The following is a 22,659-nucleotide window of genomic DNA, read 5'->3' on the forward strand; positions in this document are numbered from 1 at the left end:
TAACAGATCTGCTACACTGGGCTCCATGATTCGCAGTGTCCCTCTCAAAAACTTTATTTTAGGAAGATGGTGACCCCAGCAGTATTAGGTCTAAGCCTACATGAGGCACCCTATTGTTAAAAAGATTTACAGTTCACATATAACAAGAAGTTTCACCAAGTCAACTTTGAGACTGCTGTACTGGAATCAAATGGGCAACTTCCCACTAATGACACAGTGGTTTTTCAGAGCTAAAGCACTCTGAACAAATTACTCAAGAACAGACAGACACACTGACATGAAAACTTACTTCAGTTTTTCTGCTTTAAATTGCTGTGTGCAGTCATCGAACAGTTTTTGGTTCATCTCCATGAAGAGTTTCAGAGCATTGTATATCAAGCCATGTATTGTCCTATAAGTAAAACTTCTGGTTGAAACTCAGAGTACTTTAAACTTTGAAATCTACTTTTTCTGGTCAACAGTAGCCAATACCCTACATAACTGGAAAATTACATCATTTCAGAATAAGTGGAAACAAAGTTAATTAATGGAAGTTTCAGTTAACCCACAAAAGGCCTAACACAAGAACTAAAATTACCAACTTTGAATGCAGTTTTCTTACACTACAGTACTACTCATCGCTTACACTTTGATGTTTGAACTTAACTTCTAGTACTATGTGTATCAATACAGGACTAGTTTTGAAATTTAGTAGCTAACACTAATCAAGATAGATTTATTATAGACAATGCAAGATGCCATTAAAGATCGTGACTTACTGGCAACCGACAAATTCAAGAAAAAAGAGATAGTGATTAAAAGGAGTGTAGAAAAGACACCATTTTTTTCATTTTGAAAACTGCCACACAGCAACAGCATCCACTTCAACACAATTATCCATGACTCTTTAGAAAAGTGTTAGAAAAGTAAAGTGGAAAACACCAAAAAAATTACACAAAACCAATCTGCCTTACGCAGCACTTTCACAGAGTAGTTTACAGCTCTGGTCTGTAATGCATTGCTGCTCAAAAAGCAATCAGTTAAACAATTACTTTGTATCATGCAACAAGTAAGAGTGCAGCTGTACTGGGTGGCATGACTTCTGTTCAGACTAAAATGAATGCATGACCTTGAAGGCCAGAAAAAACAACCAATAGCAATCTACATTTCCTGTGTACAAATGCATCACTGAATCGGAATTTTATTAATGAGTACATTATTTATCAGTGCTTGCACCCAGCAACAGTAAGCAATCACTTTAGCTTTCATTTCTTTCCCAGTGTTTAGTGGCAGATTGATTACTCATTTCTTGGCCAGCCCACCAGCAGTCCTCAAATCATGGCCAGAACCAGACTGGGATACTGTCACCATCCCAGCAGTTGCACAATAGCTCAAACAAAGAGGCACTTTACAACGGAACAGCTGCAGAAGGGAGCTGACCAGGACTGTTTTCATGTGCAAGTACTACGTTATTGTGAGGGAAAAAAGTGAAACTAGTCAATGGAGAAAGAAGGAAAAAAATCCCAACAATAAACAAAAAGAAAAGAAAAGGAAAAAATGATCTGATTTACAAGATATTTCACTAGAATGCAGAAAACCACAAATCAGAAACCAAAGTTAGCTTTTAGAAGTATCTGAGCTACAGGTGAATGCCAAATATGTTTCACATTTATAGAAGAACATCATGAATTAGATGCACTAAAACACTGTTTCTTGTTCAATGAAAAAAGGAAAAACTTCTTCCTCAATTCTTAATATTTCCTAAAAATTGACAACAGTAGTCTCTTAATCCAGCAACTTTAACGTCATAGAACAAACAGCTCAACACACTGTTAAACTAGCAACTCAGAGATCTCAACTCTTAAGCCTAGGACTAAACATAAGTGAAGTAGCAGAAATTTGTACAAGTGTTTCTTACTTATTCCAATGCGTCTTTGAATTCCGGTACAGGGATGGAAACATGATGGGTAAAATCTTTGCTGCATTATCACTAATTAAACTCATAATATATTCATTATTCCAGTAGTATAATGCTCGCTCTGCCACCTAAGACGACATGAAAAAAGGAACACTGCTTTAATCTCTTACAGAGCAAATAACTAAAACATTTGGCAAATACAAGGGAAAGTTAAGGAAAGTTGTAACTCAGATTTGGATTATTTTCAGCGTAAATGGGAGTCACAGAGTTGATGGAAAGAGAAGGAAAAATTGCTTTTTCCTTGACAGAGAAGCAATTCAAACTATAACCCGTGAATTCTGAAATTCAAGCAAAGAAATACTTCCCAAAGGAATGAGTATTTGTAGAATTCCATTACAAGCTACGAAATGCAAACATTATGTACTGAAAGCCTTTGGGTACTTCTGAAAACACTGAGCTTTGAAGTTTTTTTATGTTAAGTGTAACACTGAAGTGAATCACCCAACACAAATGCACATACTGCACTCTTGAAAAGTAAAGCTAACGTTTGGATCCCTAAAACTTGACACAGAATCGAAGACTTCTTTGCAATAAATAAATTCATTATGGTGAATAGTACCACATTACAACTCTGCTTTACAAAAATCCTCACATTACTGTACATTCAGTAAGTACAGACCTGAAAGTGTGGACTGGACACACATTTGGCTAGCTGTCTGAAGAGAGGCTCCATAACTTTTACAAATTCAGATGGTTCAATAACATCTAAAATTTCTTCTAGTTCATTTAAAAACATGACTTCTTTTGGACTGTGAGTCTTTGGCCAGTATTTCAGCAGTGCCATTACAACCTGTAGAGACAAAGAGAACATAATTTCATGATAATTTGACTTTACTTCACATTGAATTGTATCTCATTAATGACTCTGATATTTTAAGCAGAACACAAAACTCACGATTTCTTGTCCCATGTAACAGCAGAAAATTTGCTACTATACTATGGGGAAAATTAACTGCCATTGAAGTGACAGGAGCTTTAAATCTATCTCTACCTTCTTGGAGGTGCACTCCAAAGCTCAAAAAATTAATTTTCTATAATTATATTTTAAGAAAATATTTACTAAAAATACCTAAATTGACAGGTGAGCAAATACTCTAGGCATGTTGCTCTTAAATATTGAGTTTTATTTGACTATTTTAGTATAATCACAGTCTTAACTTTCTTCATGATTAATAAATTTATGCAGCTTGCTTACCTAGCACACCATGAACACTCAAAATATATAAGATTCTATGATTTTTAAATATAAAACTTACAAGCAATATTTAATACCATCACTGACAAGACAACTTTGAGAAATCAGTGCATCTTTCACGTATATATTATTTAATCACAAAAGCAGACACTATGTCCTCAATGAAGCCTTGGGCAATTTACAAAGATTTTTAAAAATAAAACATTAAAAAATCTCATGTGATAACTGCAAGGGGAAGCAATGCATTTACATTTGAAATGTCCAGAATCTTTGAGGGGGAACTTAGTACTTCACTTTACTACTTCGAGGATGCACGTGCTAAGTTTTTAAAGAATGTTGTAATCATGTACTAATTTGAGATCAAAAAAAGGAAACAGACTTGGATGCATATGAGTTCAGATTTCTGCTAGGAAATATGCAACATCCTAGCTCATGTCTGGAAGAAAGCTAAGAATTCAAGATCTCCTATAGTACAAATGACAGAATGTCTGGGATTTGATATCTTAATAAATATTAAAAGCTTCAACTGGAAGAGAACTCTTGCTCAGTTGCATACTTCATTTATTTCAAGAAATCCAGTTTCCATTTTACAATGGAAATAGGCATATTCTAGTCAGGTGGACTTTTGTCAGTAGTAATTTTTTTAGTGATCTACTGATTAAATAGATTAGTTTTTACCCACTTGACACTGAGTGTAAGGAGGCAAACCACTATACTATCAAAATTATTCATCCACACAGTTACATGCAGCCAGTCCAAAGTTCAATTTTGTCTATGGTCCAAAGCTGGTAGCCATGAATACGATCTGACTCAAAGCCTTGCATCAGCAGGTAGCTCTGTGTGCCAGAAATATGTCTTTTATTATAACATCTGTCTCTCAACAGACCACAGTTCAGCCAAGCTAATTTCTGACTAAACTGCTTCTGGATCCACCATCTCATATCTGGTCAGCCAGAACCAAATAAGCAGAACAAACTCTGGTCTGTTTGTAAGAGATGTGCTATTAACGTTTTAATTCATTATGGACATTCTGTTGGAAAAACTGAATTTGAGAGATCAAAATGATTAAATATTTGACTCTAATATAAACACATATCAATACTTTGTTCCCCAAACCTCCTTAAACAGTCTAGAAATGGAAGGGATATTAATAGTTCAAAATATGTAATAATAGCAAGATGAACTTACTGGTTCTGTAAGTGTGCTGTCCTTTTCTAAAAACTGAACTACACAGTACGCCAGCTACAGTAAAAAAAAAGGAGTTTATTAATACACATTTTGAAATCATTAGCATTAAGTCGAGAATACTTCTGAATACTTCAAATAAAAACAGAAGTTTCTTCTGTAATTTAAAAAAAAATTATTTGGCAGACAACTTAAACAGAAGGGTAAATACACTTTACCTATCTTACCCAACCTTCCCAATTCTGTCCTCACCTTTTTCTGTGTTATAATATAGACACACACGACTCGATGTTTTCTTTTTAGACCTAGCACTTGGCATTTCATCACATTCCATCTTTTCAAACACAGGATTTAAAAATCACAATCTTATCCTCTAGAGTGCTTTTCACCCGCTAACATTTTGGTGTCCCATGCTGATTTAGTAAGTATTTTGTATTTCATAATCTAAGTTAGATAACAGTGCATTGAACAGTTGTAAATCTCAGGACTTTTTTATATATGACAACTAATGATAACCATGCATATCAATGTAAAGGCTGATGCAAGCTGAGGCTGATGTACAGTATTTACCAACTTCAATTCTGAGACTGAAACTGCCAACCTGTGCCTAGACAGTGAATTATTACATCCCTTTCACTCCATGGGCTGATAGTGCCAAAGTAAGTGGGCACTGCACGCCTCACAAACTGTTTAAATCATCTTTTAAGTCTCTGTATTTATGGAAGTTCAGCTGATGATCCATTTCCTTTCCTGTTTTTGATGACTGCTACCCAGAATGTCCCTAGGTAATCTGAGGGATGTGCAAAGATTATTACAGCTACTGTTCTTTGCTATTCTGAAGTAAATTTGAATTTAACATGGAAATTAACTTTCTCCATGTATATTTGGATTTGGCAGCAAACCCTTCTGATTATCTGCCAATGTTTCAATGTGAATTTTTGTGGGTTTAATCTGGTGTTTCACACACTAAACTCACTTGAAGTACTTTCCCATGTACATGTAAGAGAGGTATCCTTATTATCACTATCTTGTTTTTACTGATACTGAAAAGCAATGCAAATCAGCTGAAGGTTTTGGAGAATTTGTGGTTTAAGGGGAACAGATAAAGAACAACACACCTCAGGTCAGTAGAAAAGCTGGCACAGATGTCTGCACTAGTTGAGATTTTAAGAAAGGTCTCATTGTACACACCCTAACAGGTTATGTCCATGGCATCAGAAAAAAAGAAAAAAAAAATCTTTTAAAATGGGAGCCTCTCTAGCCTACTACTTCAACAGGGACTTGCCCAGAAGGCAAGATCCAAAGCAAATGCTTATAAGCATCTCTAATTGCTAGAGAATTGTAGTTATACAATTGCATACCCATTTGAAGAAAGGGTATTTAAAACTTGGGAGTACTCAAACTACACCGAAAATATTGAACTTTCAAGTTAAAAATCCAAAAGTTATGTAACAATCATGGGGAAAAATTCAGCATATCACAATAATACTGTATTTTCTCTCACACTGTATGGATTTCCCACTCCTCTAGAAATACTGAATGGAACTAAACTCATCATAGAAAAGATACAGCTGGTTTAAAAGCATGATACGACTTAGATGCCCCTTTTTTCTGTGTACTTCTAAAAAGATCTATTGAATTAAATAATGATGTCCTAGTAAAGTCCCAATTCCTTTCAGAACACCAACACTTGTAAGAAACTGAATTCAGCTGAATTGCTTCATGTAGTTTAGAATAATATGTTTATATGTGGCATCCATTAAAACCGTGCTTTTCTGCAATTTTTTGTGTCTAAACATTACAGACAATATCAAGAACTCTAACATTAACCAACTACCACATGTGTTGAATCTATAAACACTACAGTGCTTTTAAAAAATATATTTATTATATACACACATGTATTCTTTTTAATTTGTCTATCAACATGTGAAGCACTATAGGTATATGCTTTAAATAAATTCCCAAGGCCAGTTAAGAGGGAAGTGCTGGAGGCTGGAACAGGACCCACACCAGAGTGGCTCGAGTCCCGCAGCCTCTCCAGACAAGCTGAACAAAACACTAGCACGAAAAGCACCAAACAAAACTTACCTGTGGGTGGTAGACACTGAGTGATTTCACTTTGTGCAATGGTAACAAAACCTTCAATAGGAATATTTTGTGCTCTTCTTTTAATGGTAAGGCAAATCCATTAATTATGCTGCCAGGGAAAGAAGTTTAAAAATAAAGACAGTAATTACACAAAGTCTGCACTACCGTGCAGGATACACCAAAAGTCTTGGGTTTAGCAATTGTTTTCCAAAGTTTACAAATTACTAGAATAGTCAAATCAATCTCTGCCCATCCCTCAACCAAGTCTTTCACAGGTCTCAAATTCTTCTTCCAAGCAGCACATAACTGTACCTTCACTTCAGACTCCACCCTTCACTGTGAACTACTCACTGTTCTCAAAGCTTTGAATACAAGTTTCTCCCATCCTCTTCACGGTATTAACGAGTGAAGCAGAGACTGGATGTGGAGGAGGTAATCCAGGACAGCAGTCCAAGTCAAAACATGACTTCTACTTAACTATTACTATTTCTGCAAGGCCCTAGCATACAACCAAACATGACATTCCAGCTACAGGTGAGTGCAGATATTGCTCAATACTGGGTCAATGGCACCTTTACCTAAAACTACAGCACTAGAACAGTGTTTTGTGTCCACTCACTTTGCTAACATTAAGATCAGTTAAACATCTAGAATCCTATTGTTCCTTTACTATTTTAAATCCTATTTTATTAATTCCAAGGCTTTTCTCTTCACTAATAAGGAGAGAAGGCACCCAGGCTGAAGGAACCACCCAAACTTTTCTTAAAAAAACAACATATTAAAAAATTCAAAGTTACATATATTTCAATCTCAGAAATCAGATGGTATCCCAGAATTGAAGCTTATTAAACAACACTTGCTCACCCTTGCTGTGCATGTTTAAAGTAATTTTTCATTTGTAATGACTGCACAGCTATTTAGAGGATATAAGGTTACTTCTGAAGTCTCTCAGTGCATAACATCAAAAATCCATTTCAACATCAACATTTCTATGGTGTTCTTGCCACAAATTCCACATACTTGAGAAATAAAAATTAATTAAAAAAAAAAAAGTTTCTCCAAGGTATTTTAAGGATTGTTAACTACAGAGAGGAGTAGAATTTAGGCCAAGTTTGGCCTTAAGTGCGAAAGAATTCTACATTCCTCTTGAAAGATGATTATCAGAAAAAACATAACCACATTAGTAGTTCCCACTGGAAGTGTTCATTTGTTCAGTATTATATAGCACTCAGCAAAGGAAAAGAATGTACTTCTGCATAAAATTTAATTCTCTGCTTCTGCCAAGTCAAACCCCAGAAAACCAACTAAAAACTGTTGCTCCTAAGAAGCTCTATGTCAACAACACGTTGTGTGAAACTCCTTTATGGATTGGAAGAATAACCAACACAGAACAGTTACAGCTCAGAAGCCTTACTTAGTTACTAGAAATTTAGATTTGGAAGAATAACAGGAAAAATCCAAACCAATAACTTTTAACATCATAACACTTTAAGCTAACCTAACAAAATCAAGAATGAAAAAGCTGGTGACTTAAGTAACAGTTTTGAAGATTTAGCTCCATACTCGAGTAGCTTTCCAGAGTTTTCAGTGTGTCTTGATGAATATGACTTGATTATAAGTAATGATGGATATGTAAGTCCTTTAATCATTGAACATTTCATTCAAAATTAAAGAACTACTCTGGGGAGACATACAGACCTAGAAAATCTTAAAACAGCTTTCCAATTTCAACAGCATTCAGGGTTGCATTAGGAACAGCATTGCCAGTAAGCTGAGGTAGGTGGTCCTTCACCTCTGCTCAGCCCCAGTGAGACATCTGCAGTGCTGAGACCAGCTCTGGGCTGCCCAGGACAAGAGGAATGGACATACTGGAGGGAGTCCAGTAAAGGGCAATGAAGGGACTGGAGCATCTGATATACACAGAAAGGCTGAAAAAGCTGTCTAGCCTGAGGAGAAGGCTGAGGGGGATCTCACCCATGTGTACAAATACATGAAGAGATGGTGTGAAGAGTCAGACTCTTCTCAGTGGTACCCAGTGAAAGAGGCGATGGGCATGAATTGAAACACAGGATATTTCATTCAAAAATAAGAAAAGAACCTTTTCATTGTGAGTGGGGTCAAACAAGGGAAACCATTGCCTAGAAAAACCGTGGGGTCTCCGCCCTTGGAGATAAACAAAGCCTGACCAGACACAACACCAAACACTCTGCTCTCGATGACCTGTTACCTTTATGTTAAAGATACGGAAATACCACAAAGTGAACCTAACTAAGCTTTTAAGGTGTATTAACGTAAAAAAAAAATGCCCAAAGCCTGCACATGGATTACAGAAACCAGTTAACAGAAAACCCACTGGTTTTGATGAGGTTATCAGCTTTAAGTTGAAAAATATTTGGGTTAACAAAAAGAGGTTTCTTAAGTTTCATAACCTTTGCTTCCTTTTTTTATCCACTATGTATTCAGTGATGTTGAAGAATTTTTAATAAATTTCAACTCACTACATTTTATTTGTAGTTGCTTTACAACTAATATTAATGAAAAGGAATCTAAGTAGAAAATAAGATCTAAAAAATAAGAGTTAAAAAATTGTCACATTCCAAAAAATTGTCACAAGGTTCAAGTTTTTTCTGTGTTTCTACAATCTTACTCAAAAATTACTCTCTGTTACAGCTTTTACACATGAAACAAAGCCATTTTAAACCTTTTCTCAAATCAATATATAATCCCCAACCTGATTTTTTGAAGTCTAGTCTTAAAACCAAGTGAGTTTAATTAAACAAAACCTACAACTTACCTTCCCAGTATTTCCAGTAATTCTGCTATGCCATTGTGATGTTCTGTTTCATAAATAAACCTAAATAAATGAAAAATTTTACTGGGTTACTGCTGAAGAGAGATACAATAACACCAAAATCCCCATCTAACATTACAAGTAGCTTTGACTTCCCATGTTCTAGTCACTCAATAAAAAGAAAACAGACACACACAGTGGAAAAGAAACTTTGTGGAAACAGAAATCATGAGCACACCAAGATGCTTTCAACCTTGACACTTGCTTGCTCTTTTCCCCCACATTTAACAAAGCAGGACATACTTGAGCTTTTCCCAAAACTTGTATTTTATGCCATTTTAATAATGCAAAACTAAACACAGCAAACAATGTTTTAAATATTAAAATAACACAAGAGCATCTGGAATAATTAAATGCCAAGATTCAACCTTCTGTAGCAAATGCAAGCACAGTGTGAGGTGTTCAGTTAGTACTTCTGGATCTAAAAAGCTCTTTGGCATTACAGATCTCTGTGGATACAAAAAGCTCTGTAATAGAGGAAGTAAAATTTTCCTGAATTTTCTTTTGACAGAGCACTGTAATTCACTAGGCAATCACCTTCCCACCCTTCTTCCCAATCATCCAAGTTCAAATTTAGTGAGAAAGTTCTATGAACGCCTTCAGGTAATTTGCAAAGAGTTATAAAAATTTATACTCAGGAGAAAATAATTCCACTAATTTGAAAGCATTTTTTAATTTAAAAATTTGTCATAGGTTGACATATTAACAGCTACTTTTAATCCAGAATATTTGATATGAATATTTTTAATCCTTAAAGATCCTTCCCATGCAATTCAGTACAACAATTCCAAGTAAAACTAAAGACAATAATACAAAAAGCTTTGAACTGAATGAATAGGAACATAAAGGTTTAATAATTTCAAAAAAATGTATTTTATTTCGGAAAAAAAATAAGATTAAAGCAATGTTGGGACAGAATTCATGCAATTGCAGTCAGAGACTAAGAGACAAATAAAGACCACACATTTCTTAGGTAAGTATAGTAATAAACTGATGTCTTGCAGGTAAAAGTATAAGAAAGGGAAATATTTTGAAAAATTCTATGCATACTTTAAGAGCTTTTCATGTACAATGCACTAACTCAAGACAGAAGTTGAAACAACTTTCCTCTGTGATGCTCCTATCCAAGTACACCAGTTTATACTTGGATGCAAAATTTTTAAGTTTCTGGTTCTGAAATATTACACAACTAAGTGAGCTTTTCTCTTGATTTGTTGTTTGGTTTTTTTTTTTTTCTTTTCCTCCTATAATTTGGTAGTTGTGCAAATTATATAATCTTCCATATACATATCAGATTGAAAACATTTTTATACAAACTACTACAAAGTTGATATGATGACCAGGTCATTTTTGAGTCTTTCAAAAGCTTTGCACCGGAACTATCTCTGTTTGAAGACTTTGCTTCCATTATCTCTGAAAGTGCAAGAAGTGGCAAATAAAAACACTGTTTATTGATTTATTTCACTATAATACACTGTGATGCTGTTTTACCATCTGATTCAGCTATTTAACCAAATGATACATTTTGGAATTAATTAAATAAAAGGTTTGGGGGGGAAATTTACATCTTAAAGATACACCTGTATTTTTTCCTTGGGACATACTGACTCTTCACACGTCCTGTCAAGAAGAGTTGTCTGCAAGCCCATGCAGGCTCACTAATTATTTTAAAGTAGCTCCTCTGTAACTCTTCTAAAGGCTCAGTTGTGACCACAGGCAGGGGAGATCAGCTCCCTCTACAGCTGGTACTGCTGGGTGCCATTCATGAGATGGCACCGAGGAAGAAGCAGCGTTTTGCTATTTTCTTAAAGGGGTACCACCATAAATCCGCTCTGGGATGAAGTGGTAGAGAATAAGGGAAGCATGATGGAAGGAGTGTAAAACTGATACACAACACAGTTGTTTGGAGAAAAGAAGCGTATCAAAATAAAAAAAATTAAAACAGGCACCATAATCTTGCATTCACCCTGGACATAACAGCATTTCCAAAGATCTTTGATATTACAGTGGATTCATTTTTTATCTTCATTTTTTTTTGTCTCAGGGATAATTCTACAGTTCATTCTATGGCAATTAAACCAGTATTTCATGAGAACAAAACATTACATCTAAATTCTGAGGAAAGAAAAGGCAATAAATATGCTCCTTCAAGCAAATTACAGATCTCTCAGTAATTCGATTTCAGCTCAATTTCTGCCTTATGAAGAACTACACCTGTTTAAGGCACTGCTGTAATACAAATAGTACTAGCCAATATGAAAAGAAAGCCTCACACAAGATACCAAACCACCCACTAAATAAATCATAAACTAACTCAAATTTCAGCTGCCAAATTAATATCATGTGCAAGACTACTCTAATTTAAATCTGCCAGACTGGTATTAATTATTATTAGATGTAGCAATATTAGGTATAAACTTACTAAGAATCTTAAAAATTGCTAGCAGTGTCTTAAGTGTTTTAACTACATACCTGATCACATGCACCATAATACAATGATACTGACATACCTATAAAATATATTATTAATTTGTTTCCGGATGTAAGCTCTTAGGCCTAAAAATTTCCCATATATTCTGTGAAGAGTTGTTTTAAGAAAATCTCTTTCACGAGGATCTTCACTGTCGAAGAGCTCTAAAAGCTGCAAAGAGGGAAAAGAGAGGCACTTTAATTGAATCTAATGTACTGTAAAAATAATTTAGAGCTTCAAGTTAAAAATTATTTTTTTTACCTCACCTGTAATACAAACTTCTGATCAATATATTTCTTAGCTATATTAGGTTGAAAATCTGGAGATTCTAAAAACCTTAAGAAAAATTCATAAACAAGCTGGAATAAAAAACAACAAAAAATCAGTATTAGTCTTTTAAACAAGAAACCATTTTATAAGTATCACATTACTAAAATTACTAAGTAGTTGCTCAGAACTTCACAATGTTTTTAATTATATTTATCTATGCATCACACAGTAAAAGCTTTGCTCTTGCTCTCCTGACAAATTACAAGAACTTGAGATTCTTTAAACTCCTGAAATTCTGCTGAGCTCCATCACTAGATTTTACTCAAATGACATACAGTAATCTAATATTTATCATGCCCAGAAGTACATGTTTTAAAAATTCTCTGTTCTTCTCTGTTTGTCACGGTACCTCTGAAAGCTCAAGCTCTGTCAGAGCCAGATCAAAGCATTCGTAGTGACAAATGGAAGCTCATTTAAAATCTCAGCAGTTACATCTCTACCACAAGAAACCATGAGCCTTTAACCTATAGTATAACTGTATTTTTTAAAAAAGATGATCAGTTTAAATTCCATAAACATATTTTGAAAATTGTATAGTAAAGTGTTTGAGATAAACACATGACTTAAACAATTTTGAATAAATAAACAGTGATTTTGTTTATCAATCTGAATTTTGTTTATCAATTCTGTAATCTCAGAAATCTGTTAGACTGTGATGTCTTAGTCTCCATGAAATACCTGTAGATGAGGCCATGCAGCTTCTAAGGTTGGTTCATCTTCCTCAGGATCAAATTCTGCTCCCGTTGGATTGGAAGATGGTGGTAATGTTCGAAACATATTAACTGCAAACTGAAATGACATGTGTCTTTAAGAATTTTGAAACAAGTGAATGATTAAAAAAAAGACCTCAAAGATGGTTTTGATCAAGAATTCCTTACATGAACTATTTTAATTAACATTTGCAAAAATACAAGCTATATAATACAGCATCTTAAACAGCGAGGAACATTCATTCTTCTTGGAAGACTTCTAACTTAAAGAACGCTTTTCCATGCTGTACTCTTTAAAGCACAAAGCTACTGTCAGGATGTGTTTTATGAGGATATTGCTCTGATAGTTTAAAAGCCCAAGCAAATGTATATAAAATGTTTATACAAACATTTCGACACATACACACTTTATAAGGCCTTGCAGCAACTGGCAAAAGTAGAAGTCAGAAGCAGAGATGCAAACCAAAGATCACTCACAACTATTCTTCTCTATGAAATATTACTAGTTTTATTTTACACAGTGGCTGTACACACACTGAAACATTTCAAAACCAAATTCCACCCCTCCCAGTGGTACTTCTCTTAAACCATGTCCATATACCTGACATCACAGGAGCACTGAAGGGGGAGAAACACACATCCTAATCCTTACACCTTTCACTTTTTTCTGAATTCTCAACTCCCTGAAAAATATTCAGTATTCTCATGGAAGTGGAGCAGACTGTAAACATGAATTGCTTTTCAAGTTGTTGATACACACACATATTTTTGTGTTTCCCAGTGCTTGTCTAGATGTACATTTGTACTACGGATGAACCAATGCAGTACCCTTCACAAACCCCTTAAACATGAGGAGAGTTTCCAAGTCTCTAATAAAGAAAAAAACAAAACCATTCCCTGTCACATAGAATGAAAACTTTTTTAAGAGGTCCTGTTTTTGACAGGACCAATCACCCCATCACTAAATGCATGCAGCTTGATTTTTTCGTTTTTAGATAAAAATACATAATCACAAATAATCACATTTGTATCAATCCACACAATGCATATAAACACAAATGCAAAGTAAAAAGCATTTGTTGTCCGAACAAAAAAATATTACACCATTTTTAGGAATAAATTTAACAAGCATTCTCAAGAGTAACCTTGCCTAGAATGGTGCAACGGTTTTAAAAGGTCTGCAATATTCTATATTTTCACCTGGAAGGACAGCTGGCAAAACCAGCTGGCTTCACTGTGGATAAGAATGGAACAACTTGCTAGTGTTGCAAACGATTGTTCTCCCACCCTGAGGAGTTAATTAAAACTTTACTGTGTGTGCAAGTTGGGGGTTACTGTGCAAGTGTTCGCTTTCTACGCACTGCAGTAAGAAATCCCGAGGAAGCCTTTATCTGTATAGGCTGTCAGCACTGAAAAGAAATGAATCCCTCAATTCCCGTTGTAATCCAGAGTGTTCAGTAAGGCACAGTCATTGGTATGACACAACCAAATTGCTGAGTGACTAGAAAAACGTCATCTATTTAGCAATGCAAGTGTGCCCAACAGAGACTTCCTTGTTCTATTTTGTTGCTTACTCATCACCCATCCAGTACCGAGTAGTCTAAACTTACTTTTGTATGGAACAGAAAAAAAAAAAAAGATCAATTCAAATTAGTATATGGTCTCAAACAGCCTCTGCTTCAAAGTGATTCTTTAAGACTAATGCCTCAGTCTCTCAGCAGCTTGAACACACTGCCCAAGACAGAGAAGCCTGCCAAAATAAATCCACAGGGGTGGGCTGTCCTGACCCTTTGCAACAACTGAGCATATTGGGCTTCATAAAGAAATTCTCTTCAAGTCTATTTCTTCTTATAACACTGAAGTAAATTCTGTTTTCAAATACACAGATCATTTTGTGCTTATGAAAATACTACAATATTTAAAAATAAATTTTGGTAAACACTCACTATGAGAATGGTGACTACACCATTTAGAGAGCTCTATCCTGCACAAAACTGATTTATCAAATCAGCTGCAGCTGGTTGCATGGACCTTCAGCATAAGGTATATATATAGGCTCCATCTTAAATATACACTGCAAGTACTAAGAAGAGTTAACCTACACATTGTTATTGATATTCTATTGCTGTAACAGATTGGAGGTGTCTTTTTGCAAGCATTTAGAGTGGAAATGTACTCTAAGACTTTCAAGTCTGGCAAAGTAAGAGACAACAGGGCAGAAAAGCTGATTTGTCAAGAAAATGAAAATTCTTTGCAGAAGACTACATCACCAGGAGCAGCAGAAACATTTACAGAGCCTTTGCAAGAAAATCAGTATTTGGCTCAGCAAACATGCCAGTACAGGGCATCTCCAGGACCAGCTGGAAAGAAAATAAAAGATCCCTCCACTGGCACTTGCACAGAACTGAATGCCTTATTTGAGGATGAAGCAAATAAAACATTATTTTGGATCAGTTGAAAGGTTCCTATGCTTTCAACCAGTACAGCTCAATTTAAGGAAAAAAACCACAAACCACACAAATTTGCGTTTACTTATAATGTGGCTATTCAGAATGCAAGGTCTACTCCAACATCACAAAGAATAAAACCTATTCTTTATGCTACAATTTCAGTCTTTATGAATGTCCAAATTCTATCACAGATAATAACCACATGTGTCATACACACATTTTTATTGAGGTTTTTGGTGGTGGGTTTTTTTTCTTGGTGGGCTGTTTGCCTTTTTTTTTTTTTAAATAGCATCAAAGCTTTCATGCTGATCATTTGAAGATTATTAGTAAGCTCTGAAGGATTAAGCTGTCTCAGTTTAAAGATGCTTCTTTGCAGAAGAATGCATTCCATGCATCTTTGGTGGGATTCTGGGAAAAGCAACAGAATGCCGTATTTCCCTCTTCACATTCTGACTTCTTCTCATTAACACCTCCATTTCCAGTTTAAAATAAAGCTGTGAATTACCTAACAACTGGCAGGGCCAAGGAGCATGTGTTGTCCTGCCATCTCACATCTGACAGATGGCAGAGCAGACAGTGGGAGGCAGTATGGAACTGCATCAGCTAAATCTGCAAGGTGTACGTTATATTCCCATGAAGGAAAAGTCATCCTGATGCTCTACTTTTCTTCATAATATTCCTTCATTCCAGCAACTGAGATGTAGGTTTGACTCACGCAAAGACTGACATATCAGAGTAATTACTATTTCAGAGAACTAAAAGTAAAGCTGATATATCTTCATGTTCCCCTTTTAAAAAGCATGGACATCAAGCAACCAACCACAAATACAGTGAAGATCTACAATCATCAGTAGTCTTCCAGGAAAACAAACCCAGGAAGTCTAGACTCAATACATAAAACTTGCAAGTGTTGTAAAGTAAATGGTAGAATAATTGGAATTTTTTAGATAAGAAAGTCCCAGGCTCTCACTATAAAGCAGAAAATCTGGGACATGTAAGGTGTTAGCAACAAAGTTTTGTACATTTTAGTTTTGAGAATAGCAAATGAAAATATTTAAAACCCACAGAGTATTTTTTTCCATGAGCAGTGGAACCAATGAAGTCTGATTTGATCTGTTTTATATCCTAGACCAACAGAATATAAAACTGCTCAAATCAAGCTGCAACATCTCTCAGTAAAGGTAAAATCCTGAAACTCTCTTGTCTACTAAGCCACCAAAATTTAGGAAAATTTACAATGAATTAATATCAGTGACTCCTTTACCTTTCTGTCAAATGGTTAACCTTTTTTTAACTTCTCAGTCTTTTGACAAACAGACAAGACAAGCTGCAAAGCCCAATTTCCTCTAAGGCCAATTTCCCAGAGAAGTATAAATAAACATAGCATAACTTAAAAACATTCCCCTCCCCAGTTCCCCTCCCACCCACAAAATCCCACAAGCTCCCTCCCCCCCCTCCAAATTTATGAAGCTTGAGTCTTTATGAAAACTGGCTAGTGAGCCAAAATTCTCTCTGTGCTGTTAGCACTGACAACACTTGACTTCAAAGGACATAACTTAGGAGGATGGGAGAATAAAAAAAAAGGAAAAGCAAACAACCTGCATTTTTACCACTTTGGAGATATTTGCTGTAATGGTAGTCAAACACCCTATTTTTCTGGTGGCCCATTTCATAAAATACTAGAGTATATTTTTAAGCAAGTAAGCATCAGACATATCATTACACATTTTCTCCTGCTTTCTGCTGAGCAGCCTGATGTGAGCAGCTCGGAATGAAGAGCTGTATAAACTGAAAATCTCTGCCTTCTGTACTCAGGTGACTGAAGCCAACCTAACAGGTAAACAGAGCAACAAGTAGCACACCTCTATTCACAGCAACAGCTGTTATTCTAGACCAAGGGATAACAGTAAGAGACACAAAACACCACACCTGCAACCCCTCTCAAAAAAGACATAAATCAACTTCCCATGGGTATAACTGAGCAGGTAGTTTTAATAATGCATGAAAAGTTGCAGTGAAAACCAATTCAGTTGCTGAATAAAATTAGATCTGTTCCTACATGTAATATCATATTAAAAATGTAGTATTAGTCTATGTGCTTCACAAAAATGTTAACATCCAGAAGGATCTCATCTTCATCATTACTAAGGAAATTATTATGGGAGCTTAGAAATAAGTCATATTTATATACTGTTGATCTACTTCTTTCTCAGAACACTAAAACCCTGAACACCTGCACATCCAGTACTGCCCCAGTTCTCCTCAATACCTTCTGGCTGGTTAGATGGGGAAGTGAATAATTAGTATTGATGTTCACTTTCACAGTCCCTCTTAAAACGATCCAGATACTGCCCATCCTGCCCTGAGGTGGAAACCAGCATTAATTTGAGTCTGTATTCGACACAGTTACCAACTGTCACAAAGTTCTACAAAACTAATATCCTAATATCCTGTGCTTCTGACAAGCTAGTACACAACAGAATATTCTCATAAAGCCCTGTTTTCTTCAAAAGCCAACTTAAAAAAAAAGCATATCTTCTTTTCCAAATAAGAACTTTTAATGGATGCTTTTCATCAAAAAATCAGACATTTGCCTACATGGCTTAGTTTTGAGAAGAAGTACTTATATTATACCTGAGAAATGGAACTTGTTATACAAACAGTTAATGAAAACATTTCCTTTCTCATCACATCATTGCTTAGAAATATAAAAAGAACTTGAAAAGGACATGTCAGCTGGCTCTTTGAGGAAGAAAGGAAAACACTCTTGAATCCATTCTGGAGAGTAACATTAAATCCATTTTAGAAATCAATTTCCCATAACTTTTGTAAAGGAGACTTAGGCTTAATATTAAATTATTAGCTAAGCCAGTAAATGAATATATAACTTAAAGACAAGACTTTATTGGTGGGTGAAAGGACGTGACACCAGCACTAGGAATTATAAAGAATAAAAGAGAATCAGATTATAAAGACAAGATCTCTTGTAAGAAAGAAAGAACATTTAAAGCTTTGGGAAAGGAAACATATTATTATACAAGTATTACTATTAAAGAGGTAACTTGTGAAATTCATTGCCCTAAGTGATTGGCCTACATAATATGTTAACAAAACCAAACAGAACTTAGACACACGCATATATAGAGAGAGAGAATGTACACATACATACAGACACAAACAAGTAACCTCCAAATTGTGAAGACTGGCAGAATGGCACAGTGAAGTTCCAATTTCTATGCCAACTACCAAGTCCACAAACTTTCCAAACTGAGAACCATTCTCAGTTCTGAGTATTTCTTAATCACTCATGATTTTACCAAAAATGCTATTCCTTCTTAACATAATTCAGTGGTAGTAGCAGCACATAACTTTTCAATGTCTCTTGGAAAAGTCTTCAAGCACACAAGGAAATTAGGTTTATTTTTCCTTAAAATCCCTACTGTCAATCCAAATGTATGGCCAGAACTTAGCAAATGTACACCTCAGTCTACACATACATGCCTGAAAGGAAGGTAATGATAATATTACTGCAGGAAGAATACAGTTGCTGCATCAGATGAACAAACAAAAAACACCTATCTGAATTTAACCATCTGAAAATACCAGTCCAGATGCCTTTACTGACACTGTCTCTCACAGTACTGTGTAAGTCCCATGTGAGCACACCCCACACCCTTTAGAACCTTGCACATAGAAAGCATTTTAAATTCACTGAAAGAACAGACGCTGTGTGCTACCAGCCAAACCCTGGCAATTCAGGTAGCAGCCAAATTCTGCTGCAACATTTATTAAACTGACCAAAGTGCAGACTTATTACCACTAGTTGCATCTGAAAGCAAAGAAAGTATATATTGTCCTCAGCCAAATATACTCTGGCCATAACTGTTTGATGGAAGATAACTGCCTGTATTTCATCCCTTGTGCCTGCATTAAGACTTCCTGCTCAGAGCAAACACTAATGTCTGCCATTGGTATTCAAAAACTCATCATGAACTCCATTTTACCCAAATGAAGTCTCAGCAAGCTTATTCTCTTTCATATCTCTCCTTTCATCAGTGTCAAGTATTCCAAAACAAGCAATCAATTACAAAAAAACTAGATATAAATAAGCTATGAAAACATGGGAAAAGCCATGATCCCACATCTCCTCATTAACCATCCTCAATGCTTTGGGTGCTGGCATCCAGAGTTATGCATAAGACTCATATACTCAGAAGTTCTCATGAAAGTAATTTCTGTATCAGCAAACACTTATGGCTGATTTAGATAACAATCTTCAGAATAAGCAAGATCTTTCATGCTATAAATCCTTGGAGTCTTTGAAGAAGCTTCAAAGTCTCTAATTTGCAGGAAGACACCTAAATTTGTTTAAGTTCATATTTATGTTAGAGGTGCACTGTTTTCTCAACCCCTGAAAAGTCATCCTAAGCTCTAAATTCTTAGGAAAAAACAATATGTTACACAGGGCAGAGTTTCTTGTAGGTTTATTAGTCAGGAATTTCAAAAGATACTTTCTGTTCTCTGGGTACTGCAGACAACAGCTACAAGACCTCAATCCAACTGCTACTGCAGGCAACTGGTGTCTCATCAGCACAACAAGAGCTGAAAGACTCTGCTGTAGCTTCATGGCCACCTCTGGGGTGGACTTTCACATGATAGAAAAATAAACTAGGTCTAGCTGGCTAGGATTTGGATAGTGAGAAGGCAGAAACAATGCAGGTCTGAATGGTTCACATAGCTTGTTCCAGCAGAACCCTCATCTGCCGTGTATTTAATAAAGTCTGACTCATTTTCATCTCTGAACACAGAAAAGAAAAAAATCAATCTCCAAATAGGATTACATAAGATTAAGTGTCAAGGTGATCTTATTCCTAATCTTATAATTTTTTCAAATATTCAGTTTTACAATCTACATTTTTTTAATAGCTAGATATATTTAACTTCCCTCTCCATTTTCATTAAGATCTATTTTAAAACAGATTTGTGGGGAAGAAAAGCAATATCTATTTTTTAAAATACAAGATTTAATTTTTATGAACTTAAACTATAAGCTAATTCTGCTTCATACATGTGTCCAATTTCTATCTTGCAAAGACAGGAATCAACACTGGCAATGGGATGTCAAAGCCCTGTTTTTATTTTGCAGATGTGCAAACACAGTTGATCTTTTATGAAGATTTCAATAAAATTTCTTGAGATAAACTGATACAGCTGAAGAAACAACCTTGCATTATAAAATAAGAAGTTCTCATTGTTAAATCACTTACCATATGTACTACTTCAGGGTAAATAGGTTCTGTAATCACATTGCGATTGTGTGTGATATATTCTACCATTTCACTTAAAGCTGCTCGTTTTACTTCCTTCCACTTTAGGTCACTTAGTGGATCAGAAACAAAGTCAAAAAGTACACAACATTGTCGTAACTTCTGGATAAAGAGCTTTTCTTGATCCGCAGGAGGAACATCTGAAAAGTAAAAATAATTGGTTATAAATTACATTGTAGTGGATTTCACTCGACTCTCCATTTTTACTTCCTGAAAAGCAGTGTTTAAGAATACAAGCAAACCTTCTAAATCTTTGCACAACTTTCAGGAATATAATGGTCCAGACCACGAACCCCAGTGAAACACACTGTAGGTGACAGGATGATTTAACAAAATTGCAACAGTGATGCATACTTGCCCTTGCCAGAAATAGATACTGCATGTTAAAAATACACACTTGAAAAAAATGCCTGCATGTGCTTTGTTTTTTGCTTAAGTAATCCCATGAGCTGTTAAAATGACTGATGCATGTGAAATTAAAGATTATACACAGGAAATACTTTCAGGATCAGAACCTAAATTTTCAATATTTAGGAAATACTGTAATAACTGGCCAGTGGTAAAGAAAGCAGTACCACATTTTGACAGCAGCAAAAATTTGTGTCCAGTTACCATGGCCACTTGACTACAGCACTAAGACATGAAATGTGAACACAACACAGAAAGTCTGCATAAATTTACACCATAGAACATATTATGTTTCTGCATAACGACTTTTTTATTGTTAGATATGAACTGCTAAGACAGTAATAGCACGTTACAAAAGAGTAGGACTGGATTGACTTTGTAAATAGTTCTGCACTTTACTCCCATTTCTTCCAGTTGATGACTTTTCTTTTTCCTTAGAGTATCATAAAATGCTAAAATTTTCTTACACAAGCAGCAAGAGCTACCATCAAGTATTTCAAGTGGTGTTACTGAATACAAGCACACACGATCTAACACGTGTATGTACAATCTAATAAACTCAATGTGCAACATATCTACAGTCCAGTTGTTTAGTTAAATACAAGTTGCTCTCCTTTTAAGTGCCTGACAAACTTCTCCTTATGATAACAAAATCTGGAATAGCTCCTCTCTCCCCAAGAGGAGTTGCTTTCAGAAGTATTTTTGTTTTAATAAACCTGGAGGATGTATTTGGTTTAAAACAGCTGTTTTTTTTTTTAAGTTACACACACTGAATTACTCTGAAGATTAATTCCAGTAAAAAAAAAACCTTATAGTAATAGCCCAGGAGAACATAGAGAATAAAAATGTAGCATACATGAAAGAAACCACAATCAGTTACAGACTTCAGTGTCAGCAAGACACCTGGACAGTGCAGACGTCAAGAAGTAGAAAGGAAGTGCTAGATGACAGATGTCCCTAAACAGAGCAAAAATTTTCTGACAAATAAATTAGAATTCCTACCTAGTGTTGTGAACAAAGACACACGAATGTTGTATCTGAATACACATGCTTTTGTTTATTTGGATTAAAAACTATAGTAATGAATAATTTCTCCTGAGAAAACAACAACAAAAAGTATTTAATCAAGCAGTTTGCATACTGAAAGCCAGCCAAATTCCTGACCTGAATGTAAAAAGTCTCAGACATGCAAAGTGGTTGGAGTGGTAAACTTTTCCCAATTAACTGTAAAATGGAAAGTGGTTCAACCTGAAGCGTAACAACAGTTACACACAGATACCTGTGCTATGAATGTATACTCCACAAAATCCAAAGCCTAAATACAGACTATAATTATACAAGTAATGGACATACAATTACAGTGATTTACAGTACACTAACCTTAAAGGAGAGGAAGCATTAAAGATGTAACTACCACTAATCATGAAAGTTAAAGACTGACAGCCACAAGGGTCAAGAAACACCCTCAACAAGGCAAGAGACCTCCCTTGCCATTTATTCTGAAGTTGTTATATCTCAGTCATTCTCATTATTCCATTCGAGAGATCTTTATACAGACTGAAAACCTCACGTATTTCTAAGGAACTGTGTTTTGTTTACATGGGTGAGATACATCCTCCTCCTCTAAGAGTGTTCACACACAGCTTTCAAGTGTCCAGACCTCACATCTCTTCTGTTGCTTGTCT

The 22,659-nt window shown here is 35.4% G+C and overlaps 1 protein-coding gene across 2 annotated transcripts in view; it reads right to left on the reverse strand.

Moving 5' to 3' along the window:
* The window catches only part of PPP2R5C (protein phosphatase 2 regulatory subunit B'gamma), a 79,068-nt gene that overhangs the window by 8,976 nt on the left and 47,433 nt on the right, over positions 1-22,659 (reverse strand). For both annotated transcript variants that reach the window (XM_051769630.1, XM_051769631.1), the window contains 10 exons: positions 20,507-20,706; positions 12,758-12,868; positions 12,016-12,108; positions 11,790-11,920; positions 9,223-9,282; positions 6,429-6,537; positions 4,341-4,394; positions 2,577-2,747; positions 1,898-2,025; positions 290-391 (listed from right to left, as the gene is read on the reverse strand). In XM_051769630.1, coding sequence (XP_051625590.1) covers positions 290-391; positions 1,898-2,025; positions 2,577-2,747; positions 4,341-4,394; positions 6,429-6,537; positions 9,223-9,282; positions 11,790-11,920; positions 12,016-12,108; positions 12,758-12,868; positions 20,507-20,706 — 1,159 coding nt within the window. The remainder of the gene's footprint in view (positions 1-289; positions 392-1,897; positions 2,026-2,576; positions 2,748-4,340; positions 4,395-6,428; positions 6,538-9,222; positions 9,283-11,789; positions 11,921-12,015; positions 12,109-12,757; positions 12,869-20,506; positions 20,707-22,659) is intronic.

Source organism: Manacus candei, unplaced genomic scaffold (assembly GCF_025592945.1).
Source record: "Manacus candei isolate 608988 ecotype Guabito, Panama unplaced genomic scaffold, ASM2559294v1 h1tg000109l, whole genome shotgun sequence".
Classification (NCBI taxonomy): Eukaryota; Metazoa; Chordata; class Aves; order Passeriformes; family Pipridae; genus Manacus; species Manacus candei.